The sequence below is a fragment of the Eleutherodactylus coqui genome, chromosome 4 (assembly GCF_035609145.1).
Source record: "Eleutherodactylus coqui strain aEleCoq1 chromosome 4, aEleCoq1.hap1, whole genome shotgun sequence".
NCBI classification, from domain to species: domain Eukaryota; kingdom Metazoa; phylum Chordata; class Amphibia; order Anura; family Eleutherodactylidae; genus Eleutherodactylus; species Eleutherodactylus coqui.
In genome coordinates this window covers 93,998,381-94,019,012 of record NC_089840.1, presented here as the reverse complement: position 1 = coordinate 94,019,012, position 20,632 = coordinate 93,998,381, and the positions used below count along the sequence as shown (strand labels likewise).

Below are 20,632 nucleotides of genomic sequence, written 5' to 3'. Positions count from 1 at the left end.
GCTGTATAGCTTTCTTCCCCTGGGCAGAGCGTCGCACAATAGCCTTTCCTTGGGTGCGGTGAAGTTGTTTTTGTTTTTTTTTAATATATATCTCTCTGCAGAGCATTACAGCTCTCAGTCTGCAGTGCATTGGGCAGAGTTCAGGGAAAGAGCTGCTTATATAGGGAAAGTGTTTGAGTAGGATCCTGTCTTCAAGAACCCCAATGGTCCTTCTTAGGGCTACTCCTCATCGTGTGCATTAATGTTGTGGCTGGCTTGGAGCGGTAGTGCACCATTTTTTTTTTTTAAGCATCTAGGGCTGTGCAGACCATTTCAGCTATAGTGTTCTCAGTCTGCAGTGCATTCGGCAGAGTTTAGGGACAGAGCTGCTTATATAGGGAAAGTTTTACAGTCGTGGATTTCTGTAGAAGAACCCCAACGGTCCTTTTTAGGGCAACTTTTCCCTGTGTGCATTCTAGTTGTGGCTGGCTGGGAGCAATAGTGCATCAATTTTTTTAATAGGCATCTAGGCCTGTTCCCAGCCTTTCACTTATAGCGTTCTCAGCCTGCAGTACATTACACCGAGGTCTCACCATGATGCAGCACTGTAATATTTCCTAGGCTACTACAAAGTATTTCAGCTATAGCGTTCTCAGTCTGCAGTGCATAACGCAGAGTTTAGGCACAGAGCTGCCTATATAGTTAAAGTTTTACAGTCATGATCTTCTGTACAAGAACCCCAACGGTCTTTTTTAGGGCAACTTCTCACCGTGTGCATTATAGTTGTGGCTGGCTGGGAGTAGTGCATCAATTTTTTTATTGCGCATCTAGGCCTGTTCCCAGCCTTTCACTTATAGCGTTCTCAGTCTGCAGTGCATAACACCGAGGTCTCACCATGAAACAGTACTCTAATATTTTCTAGGCCACAGCAAAGTATTTCAGCTCTGCCACTGTGCCAAGCGTCTCACAATACCCTTTCCTTGAGGGGGGTTTGAGATTGCTGCAGTTACCAGCATTATCCACTGGCTTTAGAGTCTTCTCCCACTCCATACAGCCTCTCTTATCTACAAGTCTCTGCGAGCAGTAAATTACCCCTAGGTATCAGCGCAAGACAGCGGGTAAATTTTTTCAAGTCACAGCATAGAGCCTCCGCTATCTACAAGTCTCTGTGTGCGGTGAATTAGCCACAGCTGTCAGCGCTGTCCAGTGGGGTAATTTATTTGGGCCCTGCTCAATCCTTAATCTGCCATGATGAGGAATAGGGGTAAGGGTCGAGGACGTGGACACGGCCACCCAAGTGAGGGTGTGGGCACAGGCCGAGTTCCTGGGTGGGTGAATCACAGACGCCTGCTGAGGGATTAGGAGAGAGGCAAATTTCTGAGCTCCCCTGCTTCATATCACAATTTGCGGGTCCGCGTGGTAGAACTTTATTACAAACTGAGCAGTGTGAGCAGGTCCTGTCATGGATGGCAGAAAACGCGTCCAGCAATGTATCGACCACCCAGTCTACTACGCAGTTCACTACTTCTGGCCTAGGGACTGCAACTCTAAATCCTCTGGCTGCTCCTCCTTCCTCCCAGCCTCCTCACTCCATGAAAATGACATATTCTGAGCAGGCAGACTCCCGGGAACTGTTCTCGGGTCCCTGCCCTGAGTGGGGAAAAATGGTTCATGACCGATGCCCAATCTTTGGAAAGTTCCCTGAGTCCAGTTGATGAGGCTGGGAACTTCCGATGAACTGTGGTCTGCAACCTGTGTCGCACCAAGGTCAGCCGGGGAGCCACTCACTGCCTCCGGGTCACACCACTCCCTCTTCCCCTGTGCCACAACCTGCCACACAGATCCAATCCCCCTCCCAGGATGGAGGCACGAGCGCCTCCCAGACTGCACCCACACCCTCACCTCCATGGTCCTCCACGCAATCCAGCAATGTCTCTCAGCGCAGCGTTCAGCTGTCGCTAACACAAGCATTGGAGCAAAAGTGGAAATACGCTGCCACCCACCCACATGCGCAAGCTTTAAACGTGCATATTGCCAAATTATTCAGCCATACAGGCTGCCATACAGGCTTGTGGAAATGGAGGCTTTCAAAAACATGATAGCGGTGGCGGTCCCGCGCTACTCGGTCCCCAGTAGCCAGTATTTTTCCCAGTGTGCCATCCCCGCCCTACACCAGCACGTCTCCCGCAACATAAATCGTGCCCTCACCAACGCGGCTAATGAGAAGGTCCACTTAACCACGGACACATGGACAAGTACTGGCGGGCAGGGCCACTATATCTCCCTGACAGCATATTGGATAAACTTGGTGGAGGCTGGGACCGAGTCAAAGCCTGGGACCGCTCACGTCCTACCCACACCCAGAATAGCGGGTCCTACCTCGGTGCTGGTATCTGCAGTGTTTTATTCCACCTCCTCCAAACCCTCCCCCTCCTTCTCCTCTGCCACCTCTACCTCTCAATTAAGAAGTGTGAGCACGCCGCCAGCAGTCGGTAGCACGCGGCGCGGCAACACAGCGGTGGGCAAACGTCAGCAAGCTGTACTAAAACTAACCAGCGTAGGTGACAAGAGGCACACAGCCCACGAGCTGTTTCAGGGTCTGACAGAGCAGACCGACCTCTGGCTTTCGCCGCTGAGCCTCCAACTGGGCATGGTCGTGTGTGACAACGGCCATAATCTGGTGGCGGCTCTGCAGCTCGGCAGCCTCACACACATGCCATGCCTGGCCCACGTCTTCAATCTGGTGGTTCAGCGGTTTCTGAAAAACTACCACCACTTGTCTGACCTGCTCGGCAAGGTGCGCCGCGTCTGCGCACATTTCCGCGAGTCCTCCATGGACGCTGCCACCCTGAGGACCCTGCAATGTCGGTTTCAGCTGCCAGAGCACCGACTGCTATGCGACGTGCCCACACGCTGGAATTCTATGCTGCACATGTTGGCCAGGCTGTACGAGCACCGTAGAGCAATAGTGGAATACCAGCTGCAACATGGGCGGCGTAGTGATAGTCTGCCTCTGCAATTCTTTGGAGAGTTTGGAACAGGAGTTTGGAACAGGAGACGGGTGATGACAGTATGTCACTTGATAGCCAGACCACCCTCATGTCTATATCTCAGTGCGTTTTGGAGGAGGAGAAGGAGGGGAAGATTAGGAGGAGGAGAGGGGAGAGACAGCTGGCCACACTGCAGAGGGTACCCATGCTGCTTGCCTCTCATCTGTTCAGCGTGTATGGGCTGCAGAGGAGGAGGAGGAGGATCCTGAAAGTCATCTTCCTAATGAGGACAGCGATGTGTTGCATACTGAGACCCTTGCACACATGGCTGACTTCATGTTAGGCTGCTTTTCCCGTGACCCTCGCGTTAGATGCATTCTGGCCAACACTGATTACTTCTAGACCCATGGTATAAGGAAAACCTTTCCCCTTTCATTCTTGAAGAGGAAAGGGGTACAAGAGGGATGCAATACCACAGGGCCCTGGTGGAAAAAGTGATGCTAAGGTTCCCATCTGACTGCGATAGCAGCAGAAGACGCAGTTCAGAGGGCCAACTAGCAGGGGAGGTGCGGGGATCAGGCAGCATGTCCAGCGCAGGCAGGGGAACACTCTCCCTGGCCTTTGCCAGTTTTATGGCTCCCCAGCAAGACTGCGTCACCACTCCCCAGTCGAGGCTGTCGGAGGGAGCACTGTAAAAAGATGGTGAGGGAGTACATAACTGATTGTACAACCATCGTCCGTGATGCCTCTGCTCCATACAACTATTGCGTGTCAAAGCTGGACACATGGCACGAACTTGTGCTGTATACCCTGGAGGTGCTGGCCTGCCCTGCCGCTAGCGTCTTGTCAGAGAGGGTGTTTAGTGCAGCTGGGGGAATCATCACGGATAAGCATACCCGCTTGTCAATTGCCAACACTGACATGCTTACCCTCATAAAAATGAACAAAGGCTGGATTTCCCCAGACTTCTCTTATCCACTGGCAGAAAGCAGCGGAACCTAATGATTCTTTTCGCTGCAACCAGAGAAAAAAGCATCCTCTATCACCACAAAAAAGGGGGAATTAGCTTTGTCAATCACTCTCGGATATTATTACTCCTCCTACTCTTCCTCCTAAAACAGCAAGCCATCACGCTGAACTGCCAATTTTTCTGCAGCCCAAAAGGCTCTGTTTAACACTTTTTTTTTTTACAAATTTTAAAAGTTACAAGAGTTTTTATACTTTAACTGAAAGCAATTTTTTCGGAGGGCTGCCTTCAGGCTCTGTTAAAAATTAAGCAACAGCGAGCTGTCTCTTTAAAAAAATGTTTATGAGTTTTACCTGCCCTCGTGGTTGAGCAATTTTTCAGGGATACACTTGTACTCTTGGTACATCAATTTTTCTGGCCCTTGCCTATACTGTTATCTTCGCCTACACTCTTGGTAACCACATTTTTTCAGGTGTTCGCCTATACTCTTGGTACACCAATGTTTCAGGGGTTCGCCTACACTCTTGCTACAGAAATGTTACAGGGGTTCACCTATACTCTTGGTACAGAAATGTTACTGGGGTCCGCCTATACTCTTGCTGCAGAAATGTTACAGGGGTCCGCCTATACTCTTGCTACAGAAATGTTACAGGCGTCCGCCTGTACTCTTGCTACAGAAATGTTACAGGGGTCCGCCTATACAGTTGCTACTGAAAGGTTTGAGGGATTCGTCTATACTTTAGCTACAGAAATGTTACAGGGGTCGCCTATACTCTTGCTACAGAAATGTTACAGGGGTCCGCCTATACTCTTGCTACATCAATGTTACTGGGGTTCGCCTATACTTTTGCTACAGAAATGTTACAGGGGTTCGCCTATCCTTTTGCTACAGAAATGTTACTGGGGTCTGTCTATACAATTGCTACTGAAAGGTTTCAGGGGTTCACCTATACAGTTGCTACAGAAATATTACTGGGGTCCGCCTATGCTCTTGCTACATCAATGTTACTGGGGTCTGTCTATACTCTTTTATTTACACATGATCATATTTTTAAAGTTTTTTTACATTGATTTATCCAATAAGGGGACTTGAAACTGCAATCATCCAAGCACTTACATAATACACAGCACAGTTAATGTAGTGCAGTGTAGTATCACTAAATATCATGTATCTCACTGAAGTTAAGCCTATTAAACTCTGTCCAGCTGTAGTCTGCATACTGCTGACGAACAAATGGATACAATTCATCACGAACACCCCTTTGTCATATCGCTATTCTCAGATGGCTGTGTTTAATGTCTATTTTATGTCTGCAAGAACCATGAGGAAAGGGGGGGGGGGGGGAGTATGGCCATGTAAAATAGACAAAAAAAGTTATTTCAAACAACTCCATATAATTTAGAAATGCCAATTCATAAACAGCTGAAGAGGTACAGCTGTGAACTGAGTGCTTGTATCCCTTTGTTTTAGCAATCATCGGAAGTCTCAGCACTTGGACGTCCATTGATCAAAACGAAAACTACTGGCATGTCACAATGCCATGTAAGTAAGCTTAGTTACACTTTAATGGTTTTTACAAATCATATTGGATTACTAACAGCGGTTAAAAGCACCGCACTTGTTCATGGGATGTGTCTAACATTCAGCTGAGTCGAGCTGAAAGAAATGGAAATTAAACACACAACGTACCCATAAATAAATAAAACTAAAAGAGGAGAAATATTGATGTAAAATGGTCTAAAACCCCTTAAAGGGGTTCTCCTAGTAGTTTCTGTTGCTTATAGCTCATTCCTTGTGCAGTAAAATAACTAACCAGCATATATTCAGGTCTGCCACCGCCTGCTGGGTCCCACTGCGCTACTCCGTTCTCTGCTCCGGTGTTTGATTACAGGCTGCACTGGTGTCTAATTATGGAATGTCACAGGCTGCTGCAGCTAATGACCGAGCTTAGTGATTGATCACAGAGCTGTCATTGGTTGCAGCACCTATAAAGTCCTGTAAACAGGCTGGGGCACCTGATTTGCAGGTCACCCGCGTGGAAGATCAGCAAGACGCCCATAGGAATACATGGGCCATCCACAAATGCATTAAAGCATGCAGATTTGATTTGCGGAGCTTTTGGTCTGGAAAACAAATCACAGCATGCTCCATTTCACTGCATATCCCGCACAGATGGCTTCCATTGAAGCCATGGAGCCCGTGGGAAAGCAGGAGTTTGAAGAAAAAACTCCTACTGCGCATGTCCGCCATCACAACCTCACACATCCGCCATGAAGAAGAAAGAAGATCTGGTCAGGATGCAGAAGACCCGCACCGGATCCACTCAGGTAAAATAGTGTCCTCGGCCGCGGACAGGATGGGATTCCACTGTGGACTCCCACATGCGGAATCCGACTCGCCCATGGACATAAGGCCTTAAACATGAAGTCAGATGGGAGATCAGAGCAGTGGCATGGGATATGAGAGTGGGGGAGCGGGGAGAGGTATTTTTTCGGTTAGTTATTTTACTACATGGAGAATGGACTTAAAAAAAAAACTTAGAAAACCCCTTCAAAGGTTATATCCTTTAAAGCACAAAGGGGAAAATATATTAAGAATGCCTAATATACGCATGCCTCTTTGTATATAAGGGGCATCTTGGCTCCTCCATATGCCTACACAGAAATGTGCTCCAGGTCCACGTAGGGTAGGAAATAGAGATCTGGTTTATGCTCTTACTGGTCTTTTAAACAGACTATCATTAGGCAGGTTATGAAAGCTCAGTCTTTACTTTCTCATCTCCTCTTGGCCAAGGGATGCCAACCAGATTACTGTGATCTTGGTTCACTCTTCTAGTGATCGGTGGGATTCCAGTAAACTTATACCCATCAATCTAATATTTGTTACTGATTAACAGGATGGGTAATAAATATTTAAGTTGGGAATACCTCTTAACAGCTGAGACTACACTCTTGAAGCATCACCCATAGTATTGTATAAATTAGGAACATTTGAATGTTACACTCTTACATTCAGGTCTTCATAATGTCCCTTCTGAAGTATAACCTCATAATTGTATTCCTTCATAGACTCTGTTATATTGCAGTTCCAAGTAATATTGATGAATCCAGGAGAAACTTTAACTTTGAAATCTTGCAGTAATGGAACAATATTTTCTTCTGTGTAATTGAAAATTACATTACTACATATTAGTTTCAACGTAATTGTTCATGGTCATTGTTATTCATATCTTAAAATCATGTTTGATGACATAGTTTGACATTCAACTTAATCAGACATAGAACAAGGTTTACTTTTGTTTAAAAATATAGGATGTGCAGGTGAGACAATATTATTATACCAGGTCAATATGACACATTATTGAATATCATTGTATTTAAAAGGGTTATCCAATTTAGACAATGGCTTTTTGTGAAAAGGGTTCCCCTAAATTAAGCTTACAGGATGTACTGCTGTTGCATCCCCCAGTGATAGACTGCGTTTTTGCTGCCATGGCGTTGAATTTAGTGTTCTATTCTACTAGACCATGATAGCAAAAAACATTACAGCCATTAAAGGGATTGTGCCAAGATTACAATTTATTCCCTATCTCAGCAGTGAGACCCCTCCGATTTTGAGAATGGGGTCCTATGTCCTCTATCCTCTTCACTGCAAACTTAGTGCACCCCCTTCAGTAAGGAGAATACCGAATAGGGAGCTAGTAGCGTAAGTGCACCGATACTCTGAGCGGCAAGCGCTCGGGTATTTCCATCAGTCTCATTGAAATATATCAAGTGCTGACCATGCATACTTGGCCAGCGCTTCATTCATTCTGACATCACTGCTGGGGAAGAAGTGATTCCCTGTGGTTACAGGCGGAGGGGGACACAGGACTCCCTATTATTGAGATTACTGGGTGTTTTAGCGGTGAGACATTCTGTGAGGAAATAATAGTATAATTGCTAAATTGAATGTACCAATATACACAAACATATAATCAATAAATAAATACATGCATCTAATACATAGGCCCCCATTCATCTGACGAGTTAACTTTTTTTCTGCTGTATGGCATAATGTAGTCAGCTGCATTGTTCCATACAGAGGCTTCTCATAAAAAGGATACTGCACAGCATACTTCTTTTAAATGGTGTCTATGGGTAGCTTGTACAACCATATAGATATGGATTGGCATATGTTGGAGACATTCATTAGAGATATGCAATTCATAATTTAATACAGGAAAATCTGCAACATACACTGCAAATACAGTATGGATTTCCTTTAATTATTCATTATATATATATATATATATATATATATATATATATATATATATATATATATATATATATATATATATATATATATATATATATATATATATGTAGTGGTTTTTAGCTGTTTAGTCGACTATATATGTATGTAAATTTGTATAAAAAATTCTAAACACTTCTATATATATGTATGCAAAAGAGAATAGGAAGGAAGGATTACGTGTGGAGGGCTACAGTGATGCAGTGTAATAACTAACTGAGCTGGTAGCCGTGTCATAAATTGGCCAGCTGGCTCAATAGAAAGTCAAGACCACAGCTGTTGGACTAGATTGCACATCAGAGGAAGCAGCTTTCAGTTCTTGCCTATTCTACTGTAGCATGAAAAATCTAACTGTGAAGGAAGTTGTGCAGGCAGCCAATCAATGCAAAGTTTAGATTCTTGACTCAGTCATTCAGCACTAAGCTAACTTTCCACTGTATATAAAAAGAAAGTCTACCACTAATTGGCTCAATCCAAAAAGGTATCTCCTGGCAAAAGAGCTGCAGCAGAGGACTCAATTTTCAGAAGGCTGCGTTGTTGCCTAATTTTTCAACGCCACACTAGTGTGATAAGGGGAGCCTCTGAGATCACCTAGCTTTGGGCCCCGGACGCATGTGTGATGACTGCAACCCATGTAGCTGTGCGAGGGGGTCCTGGACATGGAACTCCACTCTATTATGTCTATATGCCTTCAATTTGTAATTTTTTATTAGAAACCAGAATTTCCCTTTAAAGTCTTTATAATCAAACATGAATATACACTCATTGTCCAAAAAAAATCAGGCATGTAGAAGGAGCTGTGGGAATCGAATGAAACTTTCTATGTGATTCTAATGTTGATATAAGTATGTGATTACAATATCAGAGCAAAAGGATAATTTATTGAACTGAACACTTGAAAAAAGGCTCTAGTACCCTGTTGGGCCCCCTCTAGCTTAGATGCAAGATGTGATACAGGTGGGCATGGAGGCATACGGGTTCTGTGTGGTATCCTGCGGCATATCGGTCCAGATTTGCTGTAATTGAGCCTCTACATCATACAAATTCGTAGCCCATAAAAGTTGCTATCCCGGATGGTCCCATACATGTTCTATTGGTGATTAATCTGGTGACCGGACAGGCCAAGGAAGTGTGGCAATGTTGTGGGGACATTACTCCTTAATGACATGGCCTATTTTAAGCTTAAGGACGCAATGATTTTTGGCAGATTTTCATCTCCATTTTTCAAAAGCCATAACTTTTTTACTTTTCTGTCGACGCGGCCGTATAAGGGCTTCTTTTTGGCATGGTGAACTGTAGTTTTTGATGGTGCCATTTTTGGGTACATAGACTATCTTGTAAAACTTTTATTATTTTTTTTTAGGATAGCAGGGAGAGAAATTGCATCAATTCTGCCATAGATTTTTTTTACAGCGCTAATCATGCGGCATAAATGATACAATACATTTTTTTCTGCGGCTCGGTACAGTTACAACGATACCAAAATTCTTATATTTTTTTAAGGTTTTCCACTTTTCTGCAATAAAACCCCTTTTTTGGAAATCCTTTTTGTTTTCTATATCGCTGCATTCAAAGTCCTGTAACTTTTTTATTTTTCTATGTAGGGAGCTCTATGAGGGCTTATTTTTTGCGAGACGAGCTGTAGTTTTATTGGTACCATTTTGGGGAATATACGGCTTTTTTAGCACTTTTATTGCATTTTTTGTGAGGCAAAATGTTAAAAATTTGCATTTTGCCTCAGTTTTTTAGTGTTTTTTAACACTTTTTGCCGTGCAGAAAAAAAAGCATGTTCGACTTATTGTACACGTCATTACGGACACGTCAATACCAAATATGTGCCATTTAATTTTTTTTTTTTTACCTTTTTTTATGCTAATATGAAAAAAAGCACACAAAAAGGTTTTCTTTTACATTTTTCTTTTTTGTACATTTTTCTTATCTTTTTTTTACACTATTTCTGTTCCTTTGAGGGACTTAAAGCACAGCACTGATGATCGCTGTGATAAGGCATGGCAGGACTTCTGTCCTGCCATTTCTTATCGCTTATACAGCGATTCCAGGCACTGGCAACACAGGACGCCGATATCTGGCATCCTGTTGCCATGGCAACAGGCCGGGCTCTCTGCGATTATATCGCGAGAGCCCGGCAACTTCACAGAGGGAGTGCGCTCCCTCTGTGAACCCTTCCCATGCAGCGGGAGGCCGGCTATGACTGACAGCCGACTTCCGCTGCGGGATAGCGCGAGATCTGTCATGATCTCGCGCTATCCCTATGACGTAAGGGTACGTCATTTTGCCGGAAGTACCCCGCTCCCATGACGTACCCTTATGTCATGAGGAGGGAAGAGGTTAATGTGACACCAATTGCTGTGTGTGGCTGATCATTATCATGATGAAAAATGTCTCTGGAAGCCGCCATAAGAAGAACACATGTGGCTGCAGGATGTCCTAAACATATCACTGAGCAAACATAACCTTGATTCATCTCTAATGACAACCTGATTCCACTGTACAGTTCAGTTTTGTTGTTGATGACATCCCGCAAATTAAGGCGAGGGTGGATGGGTGTCAAAGGCAATACACGAACTCTGTGAGACCAAATCTCCTTCAGCCAAGTCTTCAGAAATTGTTTAAACAGACAGACAGCCTGTAACCGTGGTGCCACCTGTCTCTGAATGGCAGATGATAAAAGTTGAAGCTGCTCATGCTTGTTGGAAGATCAGATGATCCTTTCTACTGGTGGTCTGATGAGGGCATCCTGAGCCCGGTCGCCTTGTGTGTGTATGTGTCCTCATTAGGGATGAGCGAACGTGTCCGTTACGGACACATCCGCACCCGGACACCGGCTTTGCCGAACACTGCAGTGTTCGCGCGTAAGTGTCCGGGTGCCGCCGGGGGGCGGGGAGATGCGCGGCGGCGCGGGCGGCAGTAGCGGGGAACAGGGGGGAGCCCTCTCTCTCTCCCTCTCCCCCCCACTCCCCGCCGCACCCCCCCGCGCTGCCACGGCGGCCCCCGAACTTTTTCGCCCGAACACTGAAGTGTTCGCAAAGTTCGGTGTTCGGGCGAAAAAGGGGCGGAGCCGAACGTGTTCGCTCATCTCTAGTCCTCATGCATCAACGAACAGTCTAGTCAGAACAACCCAAGTGAAATGACCATCAATCTTCTCAAAATCCAATAATGCACCCCTCTCAAACTCTGTTAACTGGACAAAATCTTTTCAATTGCATCATAGATGCATCTAGTGATCAACAAGCTCTACAGAAGCAGAAAAAAGAAGTCCAATACAAACAACTAACTTCTGAGAGTTTTTTATAGGCCAATGGTGTATCCACTTTTAGGGCCTCAGGTTTCAAGACTGTTCATCTAATTACACTGTGACTCTATTGCATATCTGCTTGGGATGTAACTGCATGCCGAGTTTTGCATAAAAATGACAACTCCTTCTAGGTGCTTGAGTTTTTTTTTTTTTTTTTTAATAAAGAGTGTCTATTGACAAAGGAGATATTATTAGAGAATAATGAAAGTCAAGCATGACTGGAGTATATACATTATCTGCACCTTACTCCTATTTTGTCACTATAATACATGTACATTGCTTTTATACAAGAAAATCTGTATCTGATAATCTGCTTACCTTCATTAGTTTTATCTTCACTGCACACAGTTTTAAGAGGAAACAACACACAGATAAGAAATGCCAGACAGAATGGATGCACCATTTTCTGGAAGCTTGGATTTCAAACTCATCAGACCTAAAATACAAAAAAAGTGATTATCAAATGTTAAGGGTTGTTAGTACATTTTTAAATGTGTTCTTCAAAGCATTAAAGGGGTTGTCAGATTTAGTAAATACATTTTCATTAGAGATGAGCGAACGTACTCGTCCGAGCTTGATATTCGTGCGAATATTAGGGTGTTTGGGATGCTCGTTACTCGTAACGAGCACCACGCGGTGTTCTGAGCACCACGCGGTGTTCTGGTTACTTTCAGTTTCCTCTCTGAGACGTTAGCGCGCTTTTCTGGCCAATTGAAAGACAGGGAAGGCATTACAACTTCCCCCTGTGACGTTCAAGCCCTATACCACCCCCCTGCAGTGAGTGGCTGGGAAGATCAGATGTCACCCGAGTATAAAAGTCGGCCCCTCCCGCGGCTCGCCACACATGCCTTGTGAGTTAGTGAGGGAAAGTACTATCGTGCTGGTGCTGCTGTAGGGAGAGCGTTAGGAGTCAGTGTAGGCTTCAAGAACCCCAAAGGTCCTTCTTAGGGCCACATCTACCTGTGTGCAGGCTGCTGCTAGCAGTGTTTTGTTTTTTTTCCTCAAAATCGGCAGTGCAGAGCATTGCACCAAGCATTAGGGACAGAAGTGGTGCATAGGCAGGGAGAGTGTTAGGAGTGAGTGTAGCCTTCAAGAACCTCAACGGTCCTTTCTAGGGCCAAATTTAAGCGTGTGCAGTACTGTGCTGGCTGCTGTTAGCAGTGTTGCATTTTTTTTTTTTTCTAAAAATCGTCTGTGCAGAGCATTGCACCCTCCATTGATACTACAGGGACAGAATTGTGTAGGCAGGGCCACAACACAGTTATTGTTCATTGAATATACGCAGTGGGTCCTTCCCTTTGCAAAAAAGGAAAAAAATTATATTTGGCCTGCCTGTGTCAGTCCTAAGGTCTCCGTGTACGTGTGTGCTGCGTGGACAACGTACAAAAATCAGACGCAACCAGCTACGGTTTACTGCAGGCTTGCGCCATTGTCTTTCCTGACTGGCAAATACCTGCTCTGCTAGAGTTAATAACTCTGCTACACTAAAGTTGTGTGTCACTTTTTCAGGGCCACACTACAGTTCTAAAAGTTATTGTTCATTGAATATACGCAGTGGGTCCTTCCCTTTGCAAAAAAGGAAAAGAAATTATATTTGGCCTGCCTGTGCCAGTCCTAAGGTCTCCGTGTACGTGTGTGCTGCGTGGACAACGTACAAAAATCAGACGCAACCAGCTACGGTTTACTGCAGGCTTGCGCCATTGTCTTTCCTGACTGGCAAATACCTGCTCTGCTAGAGTTAATAACTCTGCTACACTAAAGTTGTGTGTCACTTTTTCAGGGTCACACTACAGTTCTAAAAGTTATTGTTCATTGAATATACGCAGTGGGTCCTTCCCTTTGCAAAAAAGGAAAAGAAATTATATTTGGCCTGCCTGTGTCAGTCCTAAGGTCTCCGTGTACGTGTGTGCTGCGTGGACAACGTACAAAAATCAGACGCAACCAGCTACGGTTTACTGCAGGCTTGCGCCATTGTCTTTCCTGACTGGCAAATACCTGCTCTGCTAGAGTTAATAACTCTGCTACACTAAAGTTGTGTGTCACTTTTTCAGGGCCACACTACAGTTCTAAAAGTTATTGTTCATTGAATATACGCAGTGGGTCCTTCCCTTTGCAAAAAAGGAAAAGAAATTATATTTGGCCTGCCTGTGTCAGTCCTAAGGTCTCCGTGTACGTGTGTGCTGCGTGGACAACGTACAAAAATCAGACGCAACCAGCTACGGTTTACTGCAGGCTTGCGCCATTGTCTTTCCTGACTGGCAAATACCTGCTCTGCTAGAGTTAATAACTCTGCTACACTAAAGTTGTGTGTCACTTTTTCAGGGCCACACTACAGTTCTAAAAGTTATTGTTCATTGAATATACGCAGTGGGTCCTTCCCTTTGCAAAAAAGGAAAAGAAATTATATTTGGCCTGCCTGTGTCAGTCCTAAGGTCTCCGTGTACGTGTGTGCTGCGTGGACAACGTACAAAAATCAGACGCAACCAGCTACGGTTTACTGCAGGCTTGCGCCATTGTCTTTCCTGACTGGCAAATACCTGCTCTGCTAGAGTTAATAACTCTGCTACACTAAAGTTGTGTGTCACTTTTTCAGGGCCACACTACAGTTCTAAAAGTTATTGTTCATTGAATATACGCAGTGGGTCCTTCCCTTTGCAAAAAAGGAAAAGAAATTATATTTGGCCTGCCTGTGTCAGTCCTAAGGTCTCCATGTACGTGTGTGCTGCGTGGACAACGTACAAAAATCAGACGCAACCAGCTACGGTTTACTGCAGGCTTGCGCCATTGTCTTTCCTGACTGGCAAATACCTGCTCTGCTAGAGTTAATAACTCTGCTACACTAAAGTTGTGTGTCACTTTTTCAGGGCCACACTACAGTTCTAAAAGTTATTGTTCATTGAATATACGCAGTGGGTCCTTCCCTTTGCAAAAAAGCAAAAACATTATATTTGGCCTGCAGGCTTGCGCCAATTTATTTCCTGCCTGGGAAATCAAATCACTGGTAATACAGCATGCTGAGGGGTAGGGGTAAGCCTAGAGGATGTGGACGTGGCCGAGGACGCGTAGGCCCAAGTGAGGGTGTGGGCACAGGCCGAGCTCCTGATCCAGGTGTGTCGCAGCCGACTGCTGCGCGATTAGGAGAGAGGCACGTTTCTGGCGTCCCCACATTCATCGCCCAATTAATGGGTCCACGCGGGAGACGTTTATTAGAAAACGAGCAGTGTGAGCAGGTCCTGTCCTGGATGGCAGAAAGTGCTTCGAGCAACCTATCGTCCAGGCACAGTTCTGCGCCGTCCACTGCTGCAAATCCGAATCCTCTGTCTGCTGCTCCTCCTTCCTCCCAGCCTCCTCACTCCACTACAATGACACATGCTCAGGAGCGGGAACACTCCCAGGAACTGTTCTCGGGCCCCTGCTCAGATTGGGCAGCAGTGGTTCCTCTCCCACCAGAGGAGTTTATCGTCACTGATGCCCAACCATTCGAAAGTTCCCGGGGTCTGGGGGAAGAGGCTGGGGACTTCCGCCAACTGTCTCAAGAAGTTTCTGTGGGTGAGGAGGACGATGACGATGAGACACAGTTGTTTTGCAGTGAGGTAGTAGTAAGGGCAGTAAGTCCAAGGGAGCAAGCACAGAGGATTCGGAGGAAGAGCAGCAGGACGATGAGGTGACTGACCCCACCTGGTGTGCAACGCCTACTCAGGACAGGTCTTCAGAGGGGGAGGCAAGGGCATCAGCAGGGCAGGTTGCAAGAGGCAGTGCGGTGGCCAGGGGTAGAGGCAGGGCCAGACCGAATAATCCACCAAGTGTTTCCCAAAGCACACCCTCGCGCCATGCCACCCTGCAGAGGCCGAGGTGCTCTAAGGTCTGGCAGTTTTTCACAGAGATGCCTGACGACCGACGAACAGTGGTGTGCAACCTTTGTCGCGCCAAGATCAGCCGGGAAGCCACCACCAACTGCCTCACCACCACCAGCATGCGCAGACATATGATGGCCAAGCACCCCACAAGGTGGGACGAAGGCCGTTCACCGCCTCCGGTTTGCACCGCTGCCTCTCCCCCTGTGCCCCAACCTGCCACTGAGATCCAACCCCCCTCTCAGGACACAGGCACGGCCGTCTCATGGCCTGCACCCACACCCTTACCTCCGCTGTCCTCGGCCCCATCCAGCAATGTCTCGCACCGCACAGTCCAGCCGTCGCTAGCGCAAGTGTTGGAGCGCAAGCGCAAGTACGCCGCCACGCGCCCGCACGCTCAATCGTTAACCGTCCACATAGCCAAATTTATCAGCCTTGAGATGCTGCCGTATAGGGTTGTGGAAACGGAGTCCTTCAAAGCTATGATGGCGGCGGCGGCCTCGCGCTACTCAGTTCCCAGTCGCCACTACTTTTCCCGATGTGCTGTCCCAGCCCTGCACGACCACGTCTCCCGCAACATTGTACGCGCCCTCACCAATGCAGTTAGTGGCAAGGTCCACTTAACTACGGACACGTGGACAAGCACAGGAGGGCAGGGCCACTACATCTCCCTGACGGCACATTGGGTGAATTTAGTGGAGGCTGGGACAGAGTCAGAGCCTGGGACCGCTCACGTCCTACCCACCCCCAGAATTGCGGGCCCCAGCTCGGTGGTGGTATGTTCGGCGGTGTATGCTTCCTCCACTAAAGCACCCTCCTCCTCCTCCTCCTCCTCAACCTCTGTCTCGCAATCTAGATGTGTCAGCAGCAGCAGGACGTCGCCAGCAGTCGGTGTCGCGCGGCGTGGCAGCACAGCGGTGGGCAAGCGTCAGCAGGCCGTGCTGAAACTACTCAGCTTAGGAGATAGGAGGCACACAGCCCACGAACTGCTGCAGGGTCTGACAGAGCAGACCGACCGCTGGCTTGCGCCGCTGAGCCTCCAACCGGGCATGGTCGTGTGTGACAACGGGCGTAACCTGGTGGCGGCTCTGCAGCTCGGCAGCCTCACGCACGTGCCATGCCTGGCCCACGTCTTTAATTTGGTGGTTCAGCGCTTTCTGAAAAGCTACCCACGCTTGTCAGACCTGCTCGTAAAGGTGCGCCGGCTCTGCGCACATTTCCGCAAGTCCCACACGGACGCTGCCACCCTGCGCACCCTGCAACATCGCTTTAATCTGCCAGTGCACCGACTGCTGTGCGACGTGCCCACACGGTGGAACTCTACGCTCCACATGTTGGCTAGGCTCTATGAGCAGCGTAGAGCTATAGTGGAATACCAACTCCAACATGGGCGGCGCAGTGGGAGTCAGCCTCCTCACTTCTTTTCAGAAGAGTGGGCCTGGTTGGCAGACATCTGCCAGGTCCTTCGAAACTTTGATCAGTCTACCCAGGTGGTGAGCGGCGATGCTGCAATCATTAGCGTCACCATTCCTCTGCTATGCATCTTGAGAAGTTCCCTGCAAAGCATAAAGGCAGCCGCTTTGCGCTCGGAAACAGAGCCGGGGGAAGACAGTATGTCGCTGGATAGTCAGAGCACCCTCCTGTCTATATCTCAGCGCGTTCAGGAGGAGGAGGAGGAGGAGGATGAGGAGGAGGGGGAAGAGACAGCTTGGCCCACTGCTGACGGTACCCATGCTGCTTGCCTGTCATCATTTCAGCGTGTATGGCCTGAGGAGGAGGAGGAGGAGGAGGAGGAGGAGGAGGATCCTGAAAGTGATCTTCCTAGTGCGGACAGCCATGTGTTGCGTACAGGTACCCTGGCACACATGGCTGACTTCATGTTAGGATGCCTTTTTCGTGACCCTCGCATTCAACGCATTCTGGCCACTACGGATTACTGGGTGTACACACTGCTCGACCCACGCTATAAGGAGAACCTTCCCAGTCTCATTCCCGAAGAGGAAATGGGTTCGAGAGTGTTGCTATACCACAGGACCCTGGCGGACAAGCTGATGGTAAAATTCCCATCCGACAGCGCTAGTGGCAGAAGGCGCAGTTCCGAGGGCCAGGTAGCAGGGGAGGTGCGTAGATCGAGCAGCATGTACAGCCCAGACAGTGCAACAGTCTTTAAGGGCCTGGCCAGCTTTATGGCTCCCCAGCAAGACTGTGTCACCGCTCCCCAGTCAAGGCTGAGTCGGCGGGAGCACTGTAAAAGGATGGTGAGGGAGTACGTAGCCGATCGCACGACCATCCTCGGTGACGCCTCTGCCCCCTACAACTACTGGGTGTCGAAGCTGGACACGTGGCCTGAACTCGCGCTGTATGCCCTGGAGGTGCTTGCTTGTCCTGCGGCTAGCGTCTTGTCAGAGAGGGTGTTTAGTGCGGCTGGGGGAATCATCACAGATAAGCGTACACGCCTGTCAACCGACAGTGCCGACAGGCTAACACTCATCAAGATGAACAAAGCCTGGATTTCCCCAGACTTCTCTTCTCCACCAGCGGACAGCAGCGATACGTAAGCAATACGTAGGCTGCACCCGCGGATGGAAGCTACGTACTCTCTCACCATCCAAAACGGGGACATTTCTGCTTCATCAATCTGTGTCTAATATTCCTCCTCCTCCTCCTCCTGAAACCTCACGTAATCACGCTGAACGGGCAATTTTTCTTAGGGCCACAAGGCTCACTCATATAATTTTTCTAAACAATTTTTATACGTTTCAATGCTCTTAAAAGCGTTGAAAGTTTAACTTGAACCAATTTTTCGTTAAACTGGGCTGCCTCCAGGCCTAGTTACCACTTAAGCCACATTAACCAAAGCGATTAATGGGTTTCACCTGCCATCTTGGTTGGGCATGGCCAATTTTTACTGAGGTACATTAGTACTGTTGGTACACCAATTTTTGGGGGCCCTCACCTACAGTGTAATCATAGCAATTTGTATGTTCTTCGCCTGCACTCATGGTACAGAAGTGTGTGTGGGGTTGGCTTACACTTTAGCTACATAAATGTAACTTGGGCCTTGGCTATACTGCAGCTACTGAAATGGAACTAAGACTGCGCTCCCACTATACTGCTGCTTCGGAATTGTTACTGGGGCCTGTCTTGAGTGCTACTATTGCTGACATGGAACGAAGAGTGCGCTCCCACTATACTGCTGCTTCGGAATTGTTACTGGGGCCTGTCTTGAGTGCTACTATTGCTGACATGGAACGAAGACTGCGCTCCCGCTATACTGCTGCTTCGGAATTGTTACTGGGGCCTGTCTTGAGTGCTACTATTGCTGACATGGAACGAAGACTGCGCTACCGCTATACTGCTGCTTCGGAATTGTTACTGGGGCCTGTCTTGAGTGCTACTATTGCTGACATGGAACGAAGACTGCGCTCCCGCTATACTGCTGCTTCGGAATTGTTACTGGGGCCTGTCTTGAGTGCTACTATTGCTGACATGGAACGAAGACTGCGCTCCCGCTATAATGCTGCTTCGGAATTGTTACTGGGGCCTGTCTTGAGTGCTACTATTGCTGACATGGAACGAAGACTGCGCTCCCGCTATAATACTGCTAGTGATATGTTAGTGGGGCCTGTCCTAATGCTACGGCTGAAATGTTACGAATTCTGGGCTCTGCCTATACCGCTGCTAATGGTATGTCTCTGGGGTGTGGAAACAGAGGCTTCCCAAAGACATGATGGCGGCGAGGCCATTTCCTACCAACACGGTTACTGTTAAGGTGCATATAACCACGGACACGTGGAGAGGACATGTAGTGCCTCAAAAACATCCCCCTCCTCCTCCAACAGGGAAAACATTCTTGGCAAATGCCTTTGCATTGGTTCGTCTGGTGGCAGTCCAAGAATTTCACCTTTACCGACACTACAAGAGAGCCCCCCCACCATCCCCCCGCCACGGCCCACTTAATCCTGGTCACTTTCCGAAAACCAACAAAATAAAACCGCGCTACTAGGTCCGCAGTCACCACCACATTACCACCAACGCGGTTACTGTTAAGGTACATATTACCAGTCTGACTGGGGCATGCAGAGACACCTTGACAGAATGAATAGTGTGTGGCACATAGGTTCCCCATTGCTATGCCCACGTGTGCAGCTCCTGATGGCGGTGGCACAGGATTCTATTTCTCATTGCTTCTGTACAGCATTGTGGGCTATCGCCCCACCACTTTTAAAAAGAGTCGCTGCCTAGCCGTGCCAACCCCTCTGCAGTGTGTGCCTGCGGTTCCTCCTCATGGCAGACGCACTTCTAAATAGACATGAGGGTGGTGTGGCATGAGGGCAGCTGAAGACTGCGCAGGGACACTTTGGTGTGCGCTGTGGGGGGGAGGGGGAGCGGTTGGTCAGCATGTAACCCAGGAGAAGTGGCAGCGGAGTGTCATGCAGGCAGTGATTGTGCTTTGTTGGAGGTAGTGTGGTGCTTAGCTAAGGTATGCCATGCTAATGAGGGCTTTTCAGAAGTAAAAGTTGTTGGGAGGGGGGGGGGGCACTCTTGCCGCTATTGTGGCTTAATAGTGGGACCTGTGAACTTGAGATGCAGCCCAACACGTAGCCCCTCGCCTGCCCTATCTGTTGCTGTGTCGTTCCCATCACTTTGTTGAATTGCCCAGATTTTCACACATGAAAACCTTAGCGAGCATCGGCGAAATACAAAAATGCTCGGGTCGCCCATTGACTTCAATGGGGTTCGTTATTCGAAACGAACCCTCGAGCATCGCGAAAAGTTCGTTCCTAGTAACGAGCACCCGAGCATTTTGGTGCTCGCTCATCTCTAATTTTCATGCATTCTATTAAAGAATTTTTGGGTTAACTGTGGGGGTTCTTTTGTTTGGATCATCATCTCTCGACCAGAGTGGATAGCAGTTAGAAACAGCATGTCTCTCCCTGGAGGGCCTGTTCTATCCTGTATTACACAGAAGGCCCATAGATTTGATTAAGAACTGTCTAATTCTCAGTTTGCCCTGTGGTGGCGCTGTAAGGAAATTGAACACTTACTGATAGGTTTTCTCACAGATTAAAACTGATTGCTGGGGGTCCCAGCAGGGAGACGCTTTATAATTTGCTTATTATTATGGGACATATTTGACAAGTAGGGATTGTTCAAAGTGGAGAATCCCTTTAAGAGCTTATGCATATGGCAAAGCAATGTGCATAGACCTCTAAGTATACCCTGTAC

The 20,632-nt window shown here is 47.4% G+C and overlaps 1 protein-coding gene across 2 annotated transcripts in view; it reads right to left on the bottom strand.

Annotated features, from left to right (window-relative positions):
* LOC136624680 (granulocyte-macrophage colony-stimulating factor receptor subunit alpha-like) overlaps positions 1-20,632 on the bottom strand; it is an 84,210-nt gene that overhangs the window by 39,454 nt on the left and 24,124 nt on the right. Inside the window, exon 3 of one of the 2 annotated variants that reach the window (XM_066598631.1) lies at positions 11,868-11,985. In XM_066598631.1, coding sequence (XP_066454728.1) covers positions 11,868-11,952 — 85 coding nt within the window. In that variant the 5' untranslated portion in view covers positions 11,953-11,985. Of the gene's footprint in view, positions 1-6,946; positions 7,061-11,867; positions 11,986-20,632 lie in introns of those variants that run through there. The other variant, XM_066598630.1, reaches the window with a different exon arrangement.